General features: G+C 44.5%; 1 protein-coding gene across 1 annotated transcript in view; it reads left to right on the plus strand.

The window, feature by feature from the left end:
• The window catches only part of GPC4 (glypican 4), a 95,933-nt gene that overhangs the window by 62,595 nt on the left and 13,737 nt on the right, over positions 1–19,601 (plus strand). Inside the window, exons 3-4 of the mRNA XM_083486446.1 lie at positions 3,147–3,538; positions 12,790–12,955. Coding sequence (XP_083342572.1) covers positions 3,147–3,538; positions 12,790–12,955 — 558 coding nt within the window. The remainder of the gene's footprint in view (positions 1–3,146; positions 3,539–12,789; positions 12,956–19,601) is intronic.

The raw sequence follows: 19,601 nt of genomic DNA on the forward strand, positions 1-19,601 counted from the left end.
TTGTAGCACAAAACAAATCTCTGTAAGTAAACCTCTTTGAGTTGTTGTCATTGTTATTGTTGTTTTTACAGTTGAGCGGTGTATATGTTTTACTACATATATAGATGTTTTGTTTTGTTATTTCTTAACACTGATACAAATAACTGAGCTCCGTCCATAATGCCAGAAATCTCTTCAGTAACCCAGGCTTCTGCTCTTTGGATTAGCAGATGGAGGTGTTTTAACAGCATCATTTTCAAAACCAGTTTTGTCTTAAACCTTTTCCAGCTATGCTTCCAAGGGTGTAGCTGGCCTTCTCTGGTGTTCTCTGGCCTTCCTATTCCTATTAAAAGTTCTGCAGGGGGGGCAGGTATAAAAGAGAAAGAAACAGAGGTGAACAAGGTGAGCTTTCAGAATGATTAAATGAATTAGAAGTTAATACATACAAAAAAGAAGAAGAAGTTAATACATACCACCCAGCCATTCTCTATAGTATATATTAAATGCGCACAAGAGTGAGAGAGAAAATTGTAGACAGGAAATGCCAGGCATGGGAACCAGCAGAGAAGTTCGTGCTGATACTAGACAGAGGATGTGTTGGGAGGCGGGTGTCAAAATAAAATCCTTTTTCCCCCTAGGGGTCGTTTTCCTCCTCCTGCACTCTGAAAGTTGCTGTGCTTTCTGCTGCTCAGTCAAGCTCCAAGCCCAGAACTGTGTTAATAAAGAACACCTTTTAAAAAATGCACTTCAGTGATTCCCCCTCCTTGAACCCCACCCCATCCCGAAAATCTTCTGAGTTAGACTTTGTACTGGAGCACTTTGAAAACTTAAAAAATTTGAACTCCGACATACTTCATACATTTTAACAAGGCTTAAATTCAAACCGGGCCAAAGACTCTCTCTTTTTCCTGCTCCTGCTTCTAACAACTTTTTAAGTCTAAACACTGCCTCCTTTGAGGATCCCAGCACAGAGGCATGTTTTATTAAAATTTTAATTTTTGAACATGAGTCACAAAAAGGCACAGGACAAAATGCCAGATATCCAGTGCCCTGGAAGAAATAATGTGTGTGGGGGGGGTCTACCATCCTTCCCTGGGGGGCTTTTGTTTTTGAGGAGTGCAGTAATCTGTGCAACAGGGAACCATCAGGACTGCACACAAGAAGTCTGGGAATTCCGAACCAATTGACCTTCCTTCTTCACCCCACCCTCCTTTTTTGAACGATATTAAATCATAAAGTAGTTACGTACAGGACAGATGGGAAAAGGTAACATTGCATAGAAACTCTGGGACACGGAATCATGCTTTCTGTTACAGACATCTGTCCCACATTAGACACTTTTTAAGATTATTATGCTGCTGGTATTATGATGGTATTAATGCTACTTGTTGAGTTTTCTTTGAGTCTCGTATGAACTCCTCCCCAAAATAAACCCCGCTGTGCCTTCTGACCACAGAGCTGAGGCTGTGGAAATATCGCACCCTTTATCTCATTTTTGGGATGGGGGTGGCAGTTCTGCTACGTTGCATTTTCTAGGCATGATGTGGGACACTCCCAAGAGCAATCCCTAGGTCTGGATTCCTTTTTCAGTTTGAATCAGCTGGTCTGGCTTTTTGTGTATGAAGTTGCACCTATTAAAACATTTTAGGTTTTCTGTGTCCAGGAATCTATATGTGGCACTTTGGGGTGTCTGCTGGCACCCTAGACAGTGCCCACCCTTGGCACCTGCCCCAGGTTCCCCGCTAACAGGTGATGGTGTTAAGGCGGGGACTGGGAGCAAGTCAGCAATAACCCACAAGGTGTCAGTGAGGTTAACCCTGTGTTCAAAGAAACAAAACATCCCAGGCCTCTTCCCAGTATAACTTGCCCCTATGAGGCAGTTGTGGGGATGTCCCTGCCTTCCTGCAGCTCTCTATGTCTCCTCCTCCCCTGGGTCTATCCCAAACAGTCTGACACTCCAATGCCTTGTTTGTCTCTGCTCTGCCCTCTTCATACCTCTGTGGGTTCTGGGAGGGGAGCAGGTCACAGCAGGAAGAGGAAATTCCCTGGCTTCTTCAGCAGCCTGTCTCATATCTGCCTCTTGGCCTCTCCACTTCTGTCTCTGATTCTGCTCTGCTCTCTGCCATAGCCTCTTTCTGCTTCCAACACCTCCCCCCCCCCCCGTCTTCTCCCTGCGGCCACTCACTGTCACCCCACCACCACTCCCCGGGTCCTGAGTGTTCACCAGCTGCTGACTCTACTCCTCTGCATCCACCCAGTCCATGGCAAGTGATCAGCAAGAATCTGGGTCTAGGGTTGTGCTGAAGAATCCCCCCCCCCCGTGTGTTCTCCCCCAGAGAGAAGAAGATGCATTCAAAAACAATCAGAGGGGAAGGAAATTGTGGTGCATTGAACAATAAGAAAACAAGAAGAGCCCTGGTAGATCAGGCCCCAACAGTCCATCTGGTCCAGTATTCTGCAGTCATGGTGACCAAACAGCTGTCTTTGGCAAACCATCAAGAAAGACCCAGCAGCTCTGCACTCCCATGGTTTCCAGCAACTTGTATTCAGAAGTATTTCTTCCTCCAGCTGTGGAGGCAGAGCATGGCCACCCTGGCCAGTAGCCACCAATAGCCCCCCCTCCAATAATTTGCCCAGTCCTCCTACAAAGCCATCCAAGTGGGTGTCCATCACTGTCTCCTGGGGGAGGGAGTTCCATAGTTTAAACTTTAATTCAGAGGAGAGATGCAAAGAGCCTCTCTGCGAATAAAGCATATTAGTGGCCATTGATGCGGAGTGGGAGATGGTGGAGGCATGCCTGCACCATTTTGTGCTTGCGTCTCTTTATCTGCTCTTTTTGATGCGGCAGTCATTTTGTGTCCTCTGAGGCCTCCGCAGCAAAAGAGGCCCAAAGGAGGCTTCTGACCCTTGTCCTAAACAGTCCCCCCTCTGCCCACACCCTTCAAAATAAAAACGCGTGGCCCTAATTTGCAGTCCCTCCTAGATTAAAATTGAGCTTTGTTTATTACACCCAAAGCTTTGGAGACACATTGGAAGCTTGTCCTCTTGTGCATAGTCAGCTGGGGTTCTTAGGCTGCGATTCCTGCATTGTAGAGAGCTGCGCCAGGCGACCCTTTCCAGCCCTACAATTCCATGATTCTGTGAACCCATTCTCCCCTTCCCTGCAGAATTCTTCAGAGAGCTTCTCGAGAACGCCGAGAAATCCTTGAACGACATGTTTGTAAGGACTTACGGCCTCCTGTACATGCAGAATTCAGAAATGTTTAAGGACCTCTTTGTGGAGCTGAAGCGCTACTACACAGGTGGCAGCGTCAACCTGGAGGAGATGCTCAACGACTTCTGGGCCCGGCTGCTGGAGCGCATGTTCCGCCTGGTCAACCCCCAGTACCACTTCTCTGACGAGTACCTGGAGTGTGTCAGCAAGTACACGGAGCAGCTCAAGCCCTTTGGGGATGTGCCCCGCAAGCTGAAGCTCCAGGTGACGCGGGCGTTTGTGGCGGCACGCACCTTCGCACAAGGCCTGGCCGTGGCAAGGGACGTGGTTGGCAAGGTGTCTGTGGTGAGTTGTTGTTGTTCTTGTGAGAATTTATATACCGCCCTATATCCAAAGATCTCAGGGTGGTTCACATTAAAAGATTACAGTATAGAAAATAAAAGCAGGGTGGATAAAAACCAGTGATTTTTTAAAAATATATATCAAAAAAAGATTTTCTTTATTCAAATCAGATTTTTTTAAATTTAAACTGGATTTTTAAAATAAAATGCTTTTGGAGGAAAAACCTTTCTAAAGATAGTTTTCTATTAAGTTACATTATACTCCAAAGGCTATTCATCAGGAAATGATTATTTGTTTTAATTTTTCATTTGTGCTAAAACTCAGTCTAAGGTGGGGGTTTTTAAAATGATAAACCAGCCAAAGTCCTGGTTAAAAAGGAATGTTTTGCATTATATTTATGTACTAGTAACTTTTCATCCAAGGCTCTCTAAGCGACTTACATTAAAGAAAATATGTGCACATGCATAATAACATTTGTCAAGGTAGGCGGGCAGGGTGGAAAAATCATATAATACATTACCACTTCATCTAACACACAACTTATGGAAAAACAAAAATGACACACAAGTCCTGTAAACAGTAACAAGCAACATTAGCAATAGTCAAACAGTAAGCAAAGCAATACTCTCACCCACTGATGAGCAGATAAACGAAACCTCGGCCCCCCCTCTCCCCCAGAACAAAAACCTTTCACAGCAACCAACAATTCCCTTAACCTGCCCACCCTGAAGTCTGGCATTAGCCCAGCTGCTGCAAATCAGTGGTAAGTGAATCCAGGGTCCTCCTCCAGGGAGTGTCCAGCACCTTTCCTCTCCCATCGGTGAGAAGCAGTAGCAAAGCAGAGCAAGGGAGGTGGTAGCAAACGTTTTACCTGCTTTGCAGCCACCCTGGCTACTGCTCCACTCTTGCTGCTGGTGGGGATGCAGGAGACAGACATGCTTGCCGTTGTTTCAGCCACCACTTTCCTAGGGTTCGGTGGTGGTGGGCTCATGGTCCACAACAGAAAGCCCTTTACGGTGCATCTGGGGGGAAAGGGCTGTGGCTCAGAGGCAGAAGGAATAGCTTTGCACACTAAGTAAGATCTCCCTGGTTCACCCCTGAGAGCACCTCCAGTTAAAAGGATAAGGAAGAACAGAATAAGAGACTCCAGTTGTCCATCTCCTCCATCATCTTGTTTTCAGTGGCCACCTGGTCCACAAGCAGGACCCAAGAGCAACACCACCCGTCTCCCTGCCTGATGCTCCCAGGAAGTGGTATCCAAAAGAATTACTGCCTCTGACCATGGAAGCAGAGCAGAGCCATTGTGGCTAGTGGCCTATCTACCATGAGCTTGTCCAATCAATCCTCTTCTGAAACCAATCCTCCTAGGTGGTGGCCATTGTTGCCTCCAGTGGTAGCAGGTTCCATAAACGTCTACCACCTCTGAGAAAGGTAGCAGATCATGGGAAGCACCTTTTTATGCCTGAAGAAGCTCTGGAGAGGCACTGCTAGTCAGTGCATAGAATATTGGTCCAAGAGTCCTCAATGTGGTGCCAGAAATCGCTGCAGCAGCGGGAGGCCCCATTAACTAAAGTGGTGCTTCAGGTTAAGAACAGTTTCAGGTTAAGAACGGACCTCCGGAATGAATTAAGTTTGTAACCAGAGGGACCACTGTATTTAAAATTGAGTTGTTTTACTTTAGTTAAAGGGGTTGACTCTGGAGTAGAAGTGTTTGGTCAAGGGTTTTTTTTTGGGGGGGGGGAGTGTAGCGCATAGTTAAACTATGGAATGTAGTTGGTGATGATCACCACTTATATGGCTTTAAAAGAGAATCATCAAGGATAAGGCTATTGGATAGCCATGATGGCTAGTCGGAGGCAGTTGTTGACACCCATCTGTCTTGAGAGAAACTGGAGTGCACTTCTGTGGGTGATGTGAAACTGCTGAGTTAGCAGCACTGAAGTGACCTCCCCGGGGCCCAAGCCTGGGCAGTGTGTCCAGATGACAAGCCTCTTGGCCTGGCTGATGGGCTCCAAAGGAAAGTAGAGCAGTACATTTGGCAACAGCCTGGCTGCAGGAGTTGCTAGAAGCAGGTGTACAAGGCACCATCCAACTAGGGACTCCGCTCCAGATTTGTTTACAGTTTACTCCTTGGCCCTTTCCCCCCTGAAGATATTTTACAAGGCAGCAGAGGTTTAGGATCATAGTTTTCCTTTTCCTAGATGGGCTCCCTTCCCAGGTGGACAAGCTCACTTACCTCTACAGCATGAGCAGAAACCGCCTTCTTTCTTGGCTGTTGGACCCATTATTGGTCTTGTCCACTCCATCTGCCGGAGCTGTCCTTGCATGCAAAACCTTCTAACTCAATGAGGGTTTGAGACCCATCGGCTGCTCTCACCCAGCTTAGCCAGCCAGTCAAAGCCATAACGATGTGTGGTCGCTGTCTCATGCTGACAGCTTCTAGGAGCCACAGGTGAGAGTTGAGTGCAGGGTGGGGACCAAAGGTGGCAAACGACCCTAGAAGGAGCATGACGTGTCCCCCAACAGAGGTATTACTGTATTGTCCCGAATATAAACCTCACTCCCCCCCCAATTCCAGCTGTGAAAAGTTAAAGTGTGACTTATATTCAGAACTAAGTGCTACAAGCCTGCCTCCCAACACGACCTCCCTGAAAGGGGCGGCCGGCGCTGGCTTAGGGAGGTAGTGCCGGGAGACAATAGTACCAGGAGATAGGCACGCAGCATGCTCAGAACCAGGCACCGGCCATCCCACCCCCCCATTCATGGCGGTAGTGCCAGGAGGCGGCAGCTTATTTGTGGATGTGTCTTATATCCAGGCCAATATGGTACCTCTCCCATAACACCACATACACCCTTTGTATATCACGATTGCATGATACCATGATTTTGCACTATGATACCACGGAATCATGGTTTCATGAATCATGATATCACAAAATCGTATCACACCATCGTTATGATACCCAAGCAGGAGCATGACATGACTCCCACCTAGGTGCTACCCCTGCTCCAGCACCCCATACACCCCAGTATGCCCCATGTTACACTGTTTATTGGCAATTGCAAGGGGCAGTGGGAGAGAGCTGCAGTCACGCTCAGATCCTGCTTGCTGATTTCCCACAATGGGCTTGGCCACTGGGAGAAGAGGAGGCTGGACTGGATAGGCCATTGGCTGGCAGGTCTTCTTCTGTTCTTAGGTGCTTTGCTTGTTGTTGTTTCAGGGAGGGGAGGGGTTTCTGAGCATTACCAATTTTTCTTCTGTGAAATGGGTGTTTCACAGACAACTTCTTAGATTTCCGAATGTGCCCCCAGACCCAAAAGGGTTGGGGAGCCTCTGGGCAAGATGGAGAAATACTCCAACCTTGTAGTGGGCAGCTTCCAGTATCACTTTTGTCATTGGAACACTTATTGTAATGATCCCCCTTTAGCGATGTTTGTGCTTTCTGTCTCCTAATGATGTAGCTGACGCCTGTGTACAAGTCAGCTTCCTATATAAATGCAGATCAAAAGGATGCTCTTACATTGGCTGTGCAAACTATGGATTACTATAGCAGACCATTCAGAACAAAATACAAATCTGCTGCTCTTGTGCTGCAAGAAGCTCTCTTCGAAATGTTACTCATGTTTCAAGTTTTCTTTGCAGCCCTGCAATGTAAACCCTCTCAGGGCAACTTAGAAAACAAGCATCACAGCAAAGCAATAGCAAGATAAAAGTAAAATTCAATCATGGAAAAAAGGCCTGGCAGCAATAAAATCTTGAGGTTTTGCTTTTAATAATTATAAAGCCAGTGGGGGGGGGGAATTAAAATGTTTTCATTGACTGAATTTGAAAATATAGCAAAGGAAGAAGCAGACTAGGCTCTCTGGGGAGAGAATTCCACAAATTCCTGTAAAATGCTGACTTTTCCCATTGTCTGATTTCCTTCCCTTTCATTTCTCCCAGCCCCAAAATTCTCTCCCTGCACCCCACCCCACCCCCAACTGAATTGCCTCAGCCCCCACGAAGATGTAACATTCACGATGTTGAATCAATCATGTTGGCAGGCCCAATTCAGATGTCACGGTGCCTACTTACCTAACTGCATGCCACGTGAATTTCTTTCAGTTTTGCAGATCTACGGGAATTCTGTGTAGCCAAATTTCGTGGCCTTAATTTTCAGCCCACTCCCGAGGAACCTGAATTTCTTACGCAACCACCTCATTTTGCATTATTATTATTATTATTATTATTATTATTATTATTATTATTATTATTCCAAAATTCTCTGCCAAGTGTTTCAAGTGCTCCTATGCTAGCGGGTGGGTGAGTTTTAATGTTGGCCAAGAGGGGAATTCAATGCAACAGCTGCACTACTGGAAATTCGTTGTGTTGAAGACTGCACAGCAACAAAGTCACCAGCAGCCAGCTTATGCATTCTCTTGCATGGGTGAAAACATTTTGCCAGCAGGACACATATAATGCCGAGTCACTTTAGCTTAGCGCTACATTGGATACAGCTTATTATCATTACAGTTTTGCACTTTTTAATTTATAAAAATGTTTATCTATTGCAGTTCATTAAAAATACATAAAAAGCAGCTCTTCTTATTTTCACAAATAGAAAGTAGGGCATCCGATAGGAACTTTCACCATGTAAAAGCGACCTGCAGCGGAGCCTCCTTTTCCTGTGGTTTTGATATAACCAAATCTAATCTGAGCCTTGTTTGAGCAGAACCTATCCGCTACTCCTCCAAATTTTACTTTGCCCTTTGGAGGACAGGGCTCTGGGGTCCCCCCCCCCCAGAGGAATTGTTCTTGTTCCTGCCCTTGGGGTGGTTGGGGCTATAAATTCCACTTAATTATAGGACATAGGCTAGTGGGTGCCGAGGGGGTAAATCTGAGCAGAGCCCTTTCAAGTGCAGGTGAAATGTATTACAGTGGTACCTCGGGTTACAGTCGCTTCAGGTTACATACGCCTCAGGTTACAGACGCTTCAGGTTACAGACTCCCCTAACCCAGAAATAGTACCTCGGGTTAAGAACTTTGCTTCAGGATGAGAACAGAAATCATGTAGCGGCAACAGGAGGCCCCATTAGCTAAAGTGGTGCTTCAGGTTAAGAACAGTTTCAGGTTAAGAATGGACCTCCAGAACGAATTAAGTACTTAACCCGAGGTACCACTGTAATTTGCAATAAGATTTCTCTCTTGTCGTCCCACCCTGGGCTGCTCTTTCCAACCAGAGTGAATGCCTTTTTGGCTTTTCTTTTTTTAAAGTATGGGAACTTTCTCTTTCACATGTTCTCTCCCTCACCCTCCCTCATCTCCCCCCCCCCCAGGGCAGGGGAATTGGGCTATTATTGAACCCTTGACAGACATTAAAATCAGCGGGTTTAAATTGCTGCCAAGCATGGACATTTCCTGCCTAAGCCTTGAGGGCACTGAAAAAAGTATGTTTGGTGGGAGCAGGAATATGTAAGCCAGATCCCTCAGTGACTCAAGGTGGAGGGGAACTTGATATTTTGCAATTCATAGATTTCAGAAATATCCTCATAATGAACAACACATGGCTAAATTATAAGCTGAAAAGCGGTTAGGAAGAGGGGCAGAATTTGACATTTCTGCGAGCCGTTTGTGGCAGCATCTGATGCCCCTCTTGAGTCTTGGCAGCTCATTTCTGATGCTCCAAAAGAGACGAGAATTCTTCGTTTATGCAGGACTCGTGGCCTTCAGTTGACAATACAGCCACATGGCCAAGTCCAAGTGGCTACGTACCAACGTTGTCCTGATACGTAGCTTGACACCTGTTAAAATTTCAAGCAATGCTTTTTAAAAATTACATATCTAACCAAAGAAAAAAGTGTGTGTGTGTGTGTGTGTGTGTGTGAAATGAATGTGCTTGAGTCTACTCAGAGCAAGACTAATACTGGATGTCACACAATTATGTTTTAGACACAATGTTGTTGTTAAAAAAAAAAAAGCTAACATGTGACAAATTGAAACAAATGGCTTTTTAAAGCCAGGCTAATGGTTCCAGAAGTAGCAAACCTCTACATGGAAGAGGAAGATAATAGTTTCTATTATTTTCTCTTTTTTGTTTTTGTTTTGGCTTCTGTCTGCCCCCTCCCCGAAGCCTAACTTGCTTCTTGATCCTCTTAACTGGAAATATTGGGGATTTAACTTTGGGACTCTCTGCATGTAGAACATGTGTCCTTATCTCTGGCCTATGACCTCTCCTTCCCTGCTTATTGTAGGGGCAAAGCTGTGTGTGAATGCTGTCCCCTGTTCCTTAATAACGGTGATGGAGACCATTCCAAACAGTGGGACCAGTCACATCCCACCCACCCCACCCCCCAGCTTGGGTTTTTACTTAAAACCAAGTTTCCAGCCCACAGGATGCAAAGCCAGGCAGTGGGGACTCTTTAAAGCCAGGTGCAAATATATATATATATATATATATATATATATGCAGGTTTTGGTGTCCTCGGGTGTCTTCCCGTGTAAAAGTTGGGGTGTCTAGGCGACGTTTCGACGAGGTCTCACTCGTCATCTTCAGGCTGGTGCTTTCGGCTTCTTGTTACTGGAACAGAGCGGGATCTCAGTGTTTGAGTTCCTATAAATACTGTAGAGGGGTGTGGTGTATTGCCTCAAAAGTTCTGGGCAGAGGGGAAGTTCCCAGGCTAGTGTTCTTTTCTTCTTTTGTTCCTTAATTACTTGAGGGATATCTTGAGTGATTTCTTGAGTGATATTCTGAGTACCACTTAGGTGGGTCATTAGGTGTGGATTAGTTGCTAAAGCCTTCGTGTCTTGACTATATATGCTTTCGTAGATTTTCACGGGTACAGGAATGCAGGTTTTGGTGTCTTCGGGTGTCTTCCCGTGTAAGAGTTGGGGTGTCTAGGCGACGTTTCGACGAGGTCTCACTCGTCATCTTCAGGCTGGTGCTTTCGGCTTCTTGTTACTGGAACAGAGCAGGATCTCAGTGTTTGAGTTCCTATAAATACTGTTGAGGGGGTGTGGTGTATAGCCTCAAACGTTCTGGGCAGAGAGGAAGTTCCCAGATTAGTGTGCCTTTTCTTCTTTTGTTCCTTAATTACTTGAGGGATATCTTGAGTGATTTCTTGAGTGATATTCTGAGTACCACTTAGGTGGGTCATTAGGTGTGGATTAGTTGCTAAAGCTTTCGTGTCTTGACCTCTTGAGCTTGTGAAGAGTTTTTCTGAGAAGATGGCTGTACTGCACTTAGTTGTGCTCTGGCTTGGCTTCGTGTATAGGGGCGAGCTGTGGTTTTGTGCCCTGTGCCAGCCAGATCTGTGTAGGGATTGCAGGGGGGTGCAGCATCCGGAGGTGCCACTATGGTTTGGCTACTGGATGGTGTCTGTAATTTATCTGTGGAGAGGGTCTGGGTTTGGGTCTGGTGTGGTTGATTGGTGATGGCGTTCTGTGTGCCTCTGGTTCTGGTGTCGGTTTTTGTGGGGAGGGCTAATTTCCAGATGTCTGGCAGGCGGGACGTGTCGTCACGCTTGTTCATGTTGTGAGGGTGTTTCTCTATCTCGATGGCTTCCATGATTATTCTCTTGTGGTGATGTTCCATGTTAAAGAGCAATTTGGAATCTGCAAAATTAATTTCGTGTCCTGTTTCTTTCATGTGTTGGAAAAGAGAGGAAGTTTTTTCTTCTTTTTTGACGGCATTCTTGTGTTCTGCGATACGTGCATTTATTCGTCTGTTTGTTTGTCCAATGTACGTGGCTGGGCAGACTTTGCAGGGTATTTCATAGACCCCTTGGTTTTCCAACTGGATTTTATCTTTGGGGTTTCTGAGGATATTGGCTATTTTTTGGTTGGTGCAAAAGGCTGTTTTGATATTGTGTTTATGGAGGATTTTGCTAATTTTATCTGTAGTGCCCTTGATATAAGGAAGGAGGGCCATGCCATTGTTTTCTTCCCCCAAAAACCAAGACACAGAAGAAATACCCTGCAAAGTCTGCCCAGCCACGTACATTGGACAAACAATGGAAACCACCCTCATGTACAAAGGCAAAAAATCAATTTTGCCTCTCATCCAAACAAACTCTCAGGCTGCATTCAGACGGTGTTTTATTCCATTTTCCTCTCATTTCCTCACCTGATTTCTATGTTTTATGCAATCTTCCACATGACGTGAAAGCCTGTTCAGCAAATCTAATGGAAGTGTAGTGCTCATTCCCTGTGTTCTTTCCAGAGGTAAAAATCCACCTGCAGCCCTGTTAACTCAGAAAATTGCAGGAGTTTTGTGTTGTAATTTCACAAGATGAAATTTGGGTGTGGTATCCCAGCATGCAGTTCTTTGCCACCATTTAAATTTAGCATGGCCTGGTGGTGTGTTGGTCAAAAAACCACAGCTCTGTAATGGAAAAGGTAATGCCATGTAAATGGAACGTTGGAAGTGGGGACAGAAGCGTTATCACCAGGAAAACTTAATGAAATAAGCCCCATGTCTGAATGCAGCCTCAGATCACCTCCCTGCAAAATTTCACAACAAGGAGGGTTCTTGGAACCTGCTGACAGCACCCTAGCCTGTCACTCCAGGGATTATGGGCAGGCATCCAGGTCTTGCAGAGCTTCCTTGGGCTCCCCGCATCACCTGCACTGCATGCACCCAGTTCCAGGCTACCGTTGGTGAAATTCCCAGGGGGTCCCAGAGATGACAAATAGGATTACAGTGGTACCTCTAGTTACAAACTTAATTTGTTCCGGAGGTCCACTCTTAACCTGAAACTGTTCTTAACCTGAGGCACGCTTTTGCTAATGGGGCCTCTTGCTGCTGCTGCCGTTGCGCCACCAGCACACAATTTCCGTTCTCATCCTGGGGCAAAGTTCTCAACTCGAGGTAACTCTTCCAGGTTAGCGGAGTTTGTAACCTGAATAGTTTGTAACCTGAGGCGTTTGTAACTTGAGGTACCACTGTACTCCTTCCTTCACAGTCCTTTCTCCTGGCTCTGCACGCCTTCCCTCCTCCAGCTGCTTTTCTTCATGGCAAGGCACAGGGGAGACCAGTGTGGCCCCGTCCATGGGCTGGTGAAGGAGCAGCTGGTCCTGCTGTTGCTTTCCTTGTCCCACTCTGTTCCTTTTTCCTTTTGTGCTGTGTCTGTTAGATACTGAGTCTGCTGTATCTTCTGGTATCAGTGCTTAGAAAATAGTAGGTGCTTTATAAATGTTAAAGACAATAATAACAGTTCTGTCTGTGATTCTTCTCCCGGCCCCTCCACCCATGCTTTTATTTTTGTTCTTTGCAAAGGTCAACCCCACACCGCAGGGGGCCCAAGCCTTGCTGAAGATGATGTACTGTCCGTACTGCCAAGGCCTAGTTGCTGTCAAGCCATGTTACAACTACTGTTTCAATGTCATGAGGGGCTGCCTCGCCAACCAAGGCGAGCTGGACACGGAGTGGAATAACTTCATAGGTGAGTGGCTCTTGTTTGTTCAGTTTATTTAAACCAGGCGATGGAGAATTAACAAAATGAAACAAACCCCCGTGTGATTTAATTAATTATTTTGAAAAGTGTATATAGACTGCTTAATAAAAACAGAACAACATGGCTGGCATAAATTGATAAGGTATTGCCCAAGAATAGGGATCCCAGGAAGGTTGTCAGCTAGGGGAAAGAACAAGAGATGGGTTAATAAATAAGGTTAAGATACAAAGAAGTCAGGCTCCTCTAGATTTACACCAAACCACCACAATTAAGACTAGTTGCTTAGTTCTTTAGCTAGCTCTTTAACTAGTAATGGACCCAAATATAAGCATTTTGAAGCACAGAAGTTTACACTTACTTTATGACACTGAAAGTGTTGAAAGTCTTCATTTGTTAGTTCAGTGTGCTGTGGCACCTGGGGTGCCTTGAAGGATGGTCAGGGATGCTGCAGACAACAGGGGCTGTAGCGGAGGACTCCCAAGGAGAGGGGAGAGGAGAGGAGGCTGAGGGAACACACCACAAGGGATAGTGTTCAAAAAGGGGTGAGGGGCTGCTGACTCAGCAGGCAAGGGGGGACATGAATTTTAACAGGGAGAAATGTAAAGTATTGCACTTGGGCCAAAAAAATGAGAGGCACAAATACAAGACGGGGGACACCTGGCTTGAGAGCAGTACATGTGAAAAGGATCTAGGAGTCTTGGTTGACCACAAACTTGACATGAGGCAACAGTGTGACGCGGCAGCTAAAAAAGCCAATGCAATTCTGGGCTGCATCAATAGGAGTATAGCATCTAGATCAAGGGAAGTAATAGTGCCACTGTATTCTGCTCTGGTCAGACCTCACCTGGAGTACTGTGTCCAGTTCTGGGCACCACAATTCAAGAAGGACACTGACAAACTGGAACGTGTCCAGAGGAGGGCAACCAAAATGGTCAAAGGCCTGGAAACGATGCCTTATGAGGAACGGCTAAGGGAGCTGGGCATGTTTAGCCTGGAGAAGAGGAGGTTAAGGGGTGATATGATAGCCATGTTCAAATATATAAAAGGATGTCACATAGAGGAGGGAGAAAGGTTGTTTTCTGCTGCTCCAGAGAAGCGGACACGGAGCAATGGATCCAAACTACAAGAAAGAAGATTCCACCTAAACATTAGGAAGACCTTCCTGACAGTAAGAGCTGTTTGACAGTGGAATTTGCTGCCAAGGAGTGTGGTGGAGTCTCCTACTTTGGAGGTCTTTAAGCAGAGGCTTGACAACCATATGTCAGGAGTGCTCTGATGGTGTTTCCTGCTTGGCAGGGGGTTGGACTCGATGGCCCTTGTGGTCTCTTCCAACTCTGTGATTCTATGATAACTGGGCTCCTGAGGTTCAGAGCATGTTTTCCCTACTAGGCACCTGAGCCCCCAGGGGAGTCGCAAAAACAATGTAGTTGGTCAAGGGAGCTGTAGACTCAAAAAGATTGAAAAGCTCTGTGTTAGTGGATCTCCCCCCCCCCCCATATAATTTAATTTAATTATTTTTTTCTCGGTTTCCGCCACTCCCCTTACCTTTTAAGAGCCATGCTGTATAAAGTGTGATATAGCACCTGGCTGAATTTTCTGACAGCATTTTACTGAACAGCTCTAAGCACTGTATCCAAAACAATATAAAGTAATGATCCACAATACTTAAAAGGCCAATGTCCAACAAGACTAAGGTTCCTTATCCCTTCTTTAGGCCTTTTGAATATTTTTAGTTCCATTGGGATGCAACTGAAATTTTCTGCTCCAGGCATCTAAATAGCTGGCTCTGTTATCAGTGGAGCAGGGAGAGGACTTCTGAGCCTTCTGGGAAATCCACCCTAAGTAGCTCTGGAATTACAATTCCCAGGGTCCTTTGGGGAAATCCTGAGAACAGGGGTGGACAAATGTGTCAATTTTGGTTTCTCCCGCTTTCTAACTTTTCTAGTATAAGTTCATTTTGCTACTCTCCCACATCAGGCTGGATCTCTCTTTTTAAAAGTCCTTGTGAAAATTCACCAGCATTTTAGTACAGTGGACGCTCGGGTTGTGAACGTGATCTGTGCAGGATGCATGTTCGGAACCTGCAGCATTCGCAACCCGCAGCGGTGCGTCTGCACATGTGCAAAGCGCGATTTAGCGCTTCTGCTCATGCACGACCACCGAAACCCGGAAGTAACCCGTTCCGGTACTTCCGGGTTTTGGCGATCCATAACCCAAAAAAACACAACCTGAAGCATCTGTAACCCAAGGTATGGATGTACTTGTTTATCCTAAGGGACACATTTTTGTGTGCAATTTTTCCTTATACATTGCATTGTTTTATGTTTCTGTTCTTATTATCATTGTTCCTCTTATCATTAGTATCATTAAATGTGTTGCCTGCTCTTCATCCAGGGCAGGTTGCAAACATTTAAATTTTGTTGTTGGAAACAGTTAAAACCATTTACAGTCACAGAAACAGAGCAAGTCCTCCTGTTTTTCCACTAATACATGCAGATGTGTGTGAGTGTGTGTGTTTGCTTGTTTTATAACCAGATATACACATTTTTACGGGATGTGGGTGGCGCTGTGGGTTAAACCACAGAGCCTAGGACTTGCCGATCAGAAGGTCAGTGGTTCAAATCCCTGTGATGGGTTGAGCTCCCATTGCTCGGTCCCTGCTCCTGCCAACCTAGCAGTTCAAAAGCACGTCAAAGTGCAGGTAGATAAATAGGAAGGTAAACGGCGTTTCATGCTGGCCACATGACCCGGAAAAACTGTCTGTGGACAAATGTTGGCTCCCTCGGCCAGTAAAGCAAGATGAACACCGCAACCCCAGAGTCATTCGCGACTTGACCTAATGGTCAGGGGTCCCTTTACCTTTACCTTTACACATTTTTACACACTGTTTTTGGTCAGAAGTACTGTACACATTTTGTTAGGTAGTTGCATCTTGGTAAAAAGTAGAGGTTCATGTTAAAAGGTGATCTGAACTGAATTTCTCACCCCACTCCATCATTCCCTGAGAACTTGGTAGCGGAGATTACAAGGCTTGCAGATGCTGTAGCAGGAACTTCTTCCAGGTAGCCAAGACACAGTTACACTCTAGCAATGGCCCTTTTCATGGGCTAAAAACCTTTCTAGATTCCCTTGCCAGGCTGTTCTAGCCATGGCTCTGGATGATTTTCCCTCCCTCCCTCCCTCCCTCTCTCTCTCTCTGTGTGTGTGTGCAGGGATGTTATTTGGCATAGAGGCCTGATATCCCTTCCTCTTGGGGCTTGTTACAGAGGCTTGCCTTGTCCTGCGCCTCTGCACCGAGCCTTCAGAAACCCAGTTTCACCAGAGAGGATGTGAGCACACTAGCTAATTCATCCAAGACCATAACCAGAAGAGCTCAGGGCTGAAAAGAGTTGCAGCAAAAAAGTGCAGAATGTTTCAAAGGAGAAGGGCTGAGTGCCAAGAAGCTCGACAAAGGAGGACAGTCTGCTAATTGTAGGGGCCTCTGCACCACTCACAATGGCTCAAGAGGCAAAGCTCCTTGTGAGGAGGGAAGGCAGGAGCACTGGCAAAACAAGAGAGCCAGTGTCGTGTAGTGGTTAGAGTGCCTGCCTAGGAGCTGAGGGTCCTCGGTTCAAATTCCCACTGGGCGGCTTTGGGCCAGTCGCTGCTTCACAGGGCTGTTGTTATGGGGAGGAGTGTCAGGAGCCAGTCAGGACCAGGTCAGAATGAAAAACACTGGTGTCAGTGAAGTTAACTCTTTATTGAAAAAACCACAACAGTACAGGCCCAGCAACTCTTCCCAGCAGGGGCAGTTACAGGGACTGAAGGAGAGATTCCCTGGCTTCTTCACCAGCCTGCTTCTTCTCTGCATCTTGGTCGCCCTCCTCTGTTTTTTTAAATGATATTTATTAAAATTTCAGATAAAAGAATTACATAAAAACAAGAAATACAAAAATAAAAGACAAGAATAAAAATATAAGAAAAATATAAGATACAAAATACAGAATAAAAAAATAAAAACACTTAAAAAGGAAAAGAAAAAAGAAAAAAATGAATCAATCTTTCCATGCCTTACATTCATATCCTTGTTTCCCTGACCTCCTCATACCTCCCTTTTTTGTGTTCCAATTCAATTAGTTAATTCAGCAATTTCTTTCCCTCTTTCTTTTCTCCTAATCCTTTAACTTAATATAGTATAACTTTAAATTTTCACCTGTTATCAATCCATTTTTACACACACCTTTATAGCTTTACTGCTTAAACCACTTAACTTCATTCTAACATCATTCTAACATTCATTAATTTTACAATATTTCTGTAGATAATCTTTAAATTTCTTCCAATCTTCTTTCACCAACTCTTCTCCCTGGTCTCGGATTCTGCCAGTCATTTCCGCCAGTTCCATATAGTCCATCACCTTCATCTGCCATTCTTCCAGAGTGGGTAGGTCTTGTGTCTTCCGATATTTTGCAATAAGTATTATTGCTGCTGTTGTAGCATACATAAAAAAAGTTCTATCCTTCTTTAGCACCAATTGGCCGACTATGCCCAGGAGAAAGGCCTCTGGTTTCTTCAAGAAGGTATATTTAAATACCTTTTTCAATTCATTTTAGATCATCTCCCAGAAAGCCTTAATCCTTGGGCACGTCCACCAAAGGTGAAAGAATGTACCTTCAGTTTCTTTACATTTCCAACATTTATTATCGGGCAAATGATAAATTTTTGTAAGCTTGACTGGGGTCATGTACCACCTGTATATCATTTTCATAATATTCTCTCTTAAGGCATTGCATGCCGTAAACTTCATACCTGTGGTCCATAACTGTTCCCAGTCAGCCATCATTATGTTATGTCCAACATCTTGTGCCCATTTAATCATAGCAGATTTCACCGTTTCATCCTGAGTATTCCATTTCAACAGCAAGTTATACATCTTTGACAAAATCTTAGTTTTGGGTTCTAACAGTTCTGTTTCTAATTTTGATTTTTCCACCTGGAAGCCAATTTTCTTGTCCAAATTGTATGCCTCCATTATCTGATAATAATGAAGCCAGTCTCGCACTTTGTTTTTTAATTTCTCAAAACTCTGCAGTTTCAGTCTATCTCCATCTTTTTCCAAAATTTCCCAATATTTCGGCTATTTAACCTCCATATTGAGCTTTTTCTGAGCTTTCGCTTCCATTAGTGACAGCCACCTTGGGGTTTTATTTTCTAATAAATCCTTATATCTTATCCAAACATTGAACAATGCTTTCCTGACAATATGGTTTTTAAATGCTTTATGTGCTTTGACCTTATCATACCACAGATTTGCATGCCATCCAAATACATTGTTAAAACCTTCTAAATCCAAAACGTCTGTGTTTTCAAGAAGCAGCCAATCTTTCAACCAGCAAAAAGCTGCTGATTCATAGTAAAGTTTAAAGTCTGGCAGGGCAAATCCACCTCTTTCCTTTGCATCTGTTAGTATTTTAAATTTTATTCTAGGCTTCTTGCACTGCCAGACAAATCTAGAAATGTCTCTCTGCCACTTCTTGAAACAATCCATTTTGTCCACAATTTGCAATGTTTGAAACAAAAACAACATTCTAGCCAATACATTCATTTTTATTGCAGCAATACGGCCCAGCAGTGAAAGCTTCAAATTTGACCAAATTTCTAAATCTTTTTTCACTTCAGCCCAGCATTTTTCGTAGTTGTCTTTAAATAAATTCCCATTTTTTGCTGTTATGTTAATCCCCAGGTATTTCACTTTCTTAACCACTGTTAAACCTGTCTCATTCTGAAACCTCTCTCTCTCAATTTTTTTCTCTAAAACCTTGGTTTTTAACTTATTCAGTTTAAATCCTGCAACCTGACCAAATTATTGAATCAGTTCTAAAACCCTTTTGGTACTAAATTCTGGCTCCTGTAACGTCAATACTAAGTCATCTGCAAATGCTCTCAATTTGTACTGTTTAGCTCCGACTTGTATACCTTTAACCAACTGGTCCCTTCTAATCATGTTCAGCAAAACCTCCAGGACCAATATAAAGAGCAATGGGGAGATTGGGCAACCTTGTCGTGTCCCTTTTTCTATCTTAAATTCTTCCGTCACTACATTATTTACAATTAGTTTAGCTTTTTGTTCTGAATAAATTGCACTTATACCGTTTTCAAAGCCTTGGCCTACCCCCATCCCCTGTAGGTTCTTCTTCATAAAGCTCCAAGAAATATTGTCAAAAGCTTTCTCCGCGTCCACAAATATCAAAACTGCTTTAGTATTTATGTTCACTTGTAATTTTTCTAAAATATTAATTATGTTTCTCACATTATCCGATAAGTGTCTACCCGGGAGAAAGCCTGCTTGGTCTTTATGAATCTCTTCCACTAACACTTTTTTTAATCTTTTAGCCAAAATGTCTGCAAAAAATTTGTAATCCACATTAAGCAATGAGATGGGGCGGTAGTTCTTAAGTTGTGTCTTTTCAGTCTCTGTTTTCGGTACGAGTGTAATATACGCTTCTTTCCACGACTCTGGTGCCCTTTTCCCGTCCATTATTTCATTACAGACTTCCTTCAAAGGTTGTACCAGCCATTCTTTTAAGGATCTGTAATATTTAGAGGTCAGTCCATCCGGTCCCGGAGATTTGCCTAGTTGCATATTCTGAGTAGC

Source organism: Podarcis liolepis (assembly GCF_965112155.1).
Source record: "Podarcis liolepis genome assembly, chromosome: Z".
NCBI classification, from domain to species: Eukaryota; Metazoa; Chordata; class Lepidosauria; order Squamata; family Lacertidae; genus Podarcis; species Podarcis liolepis.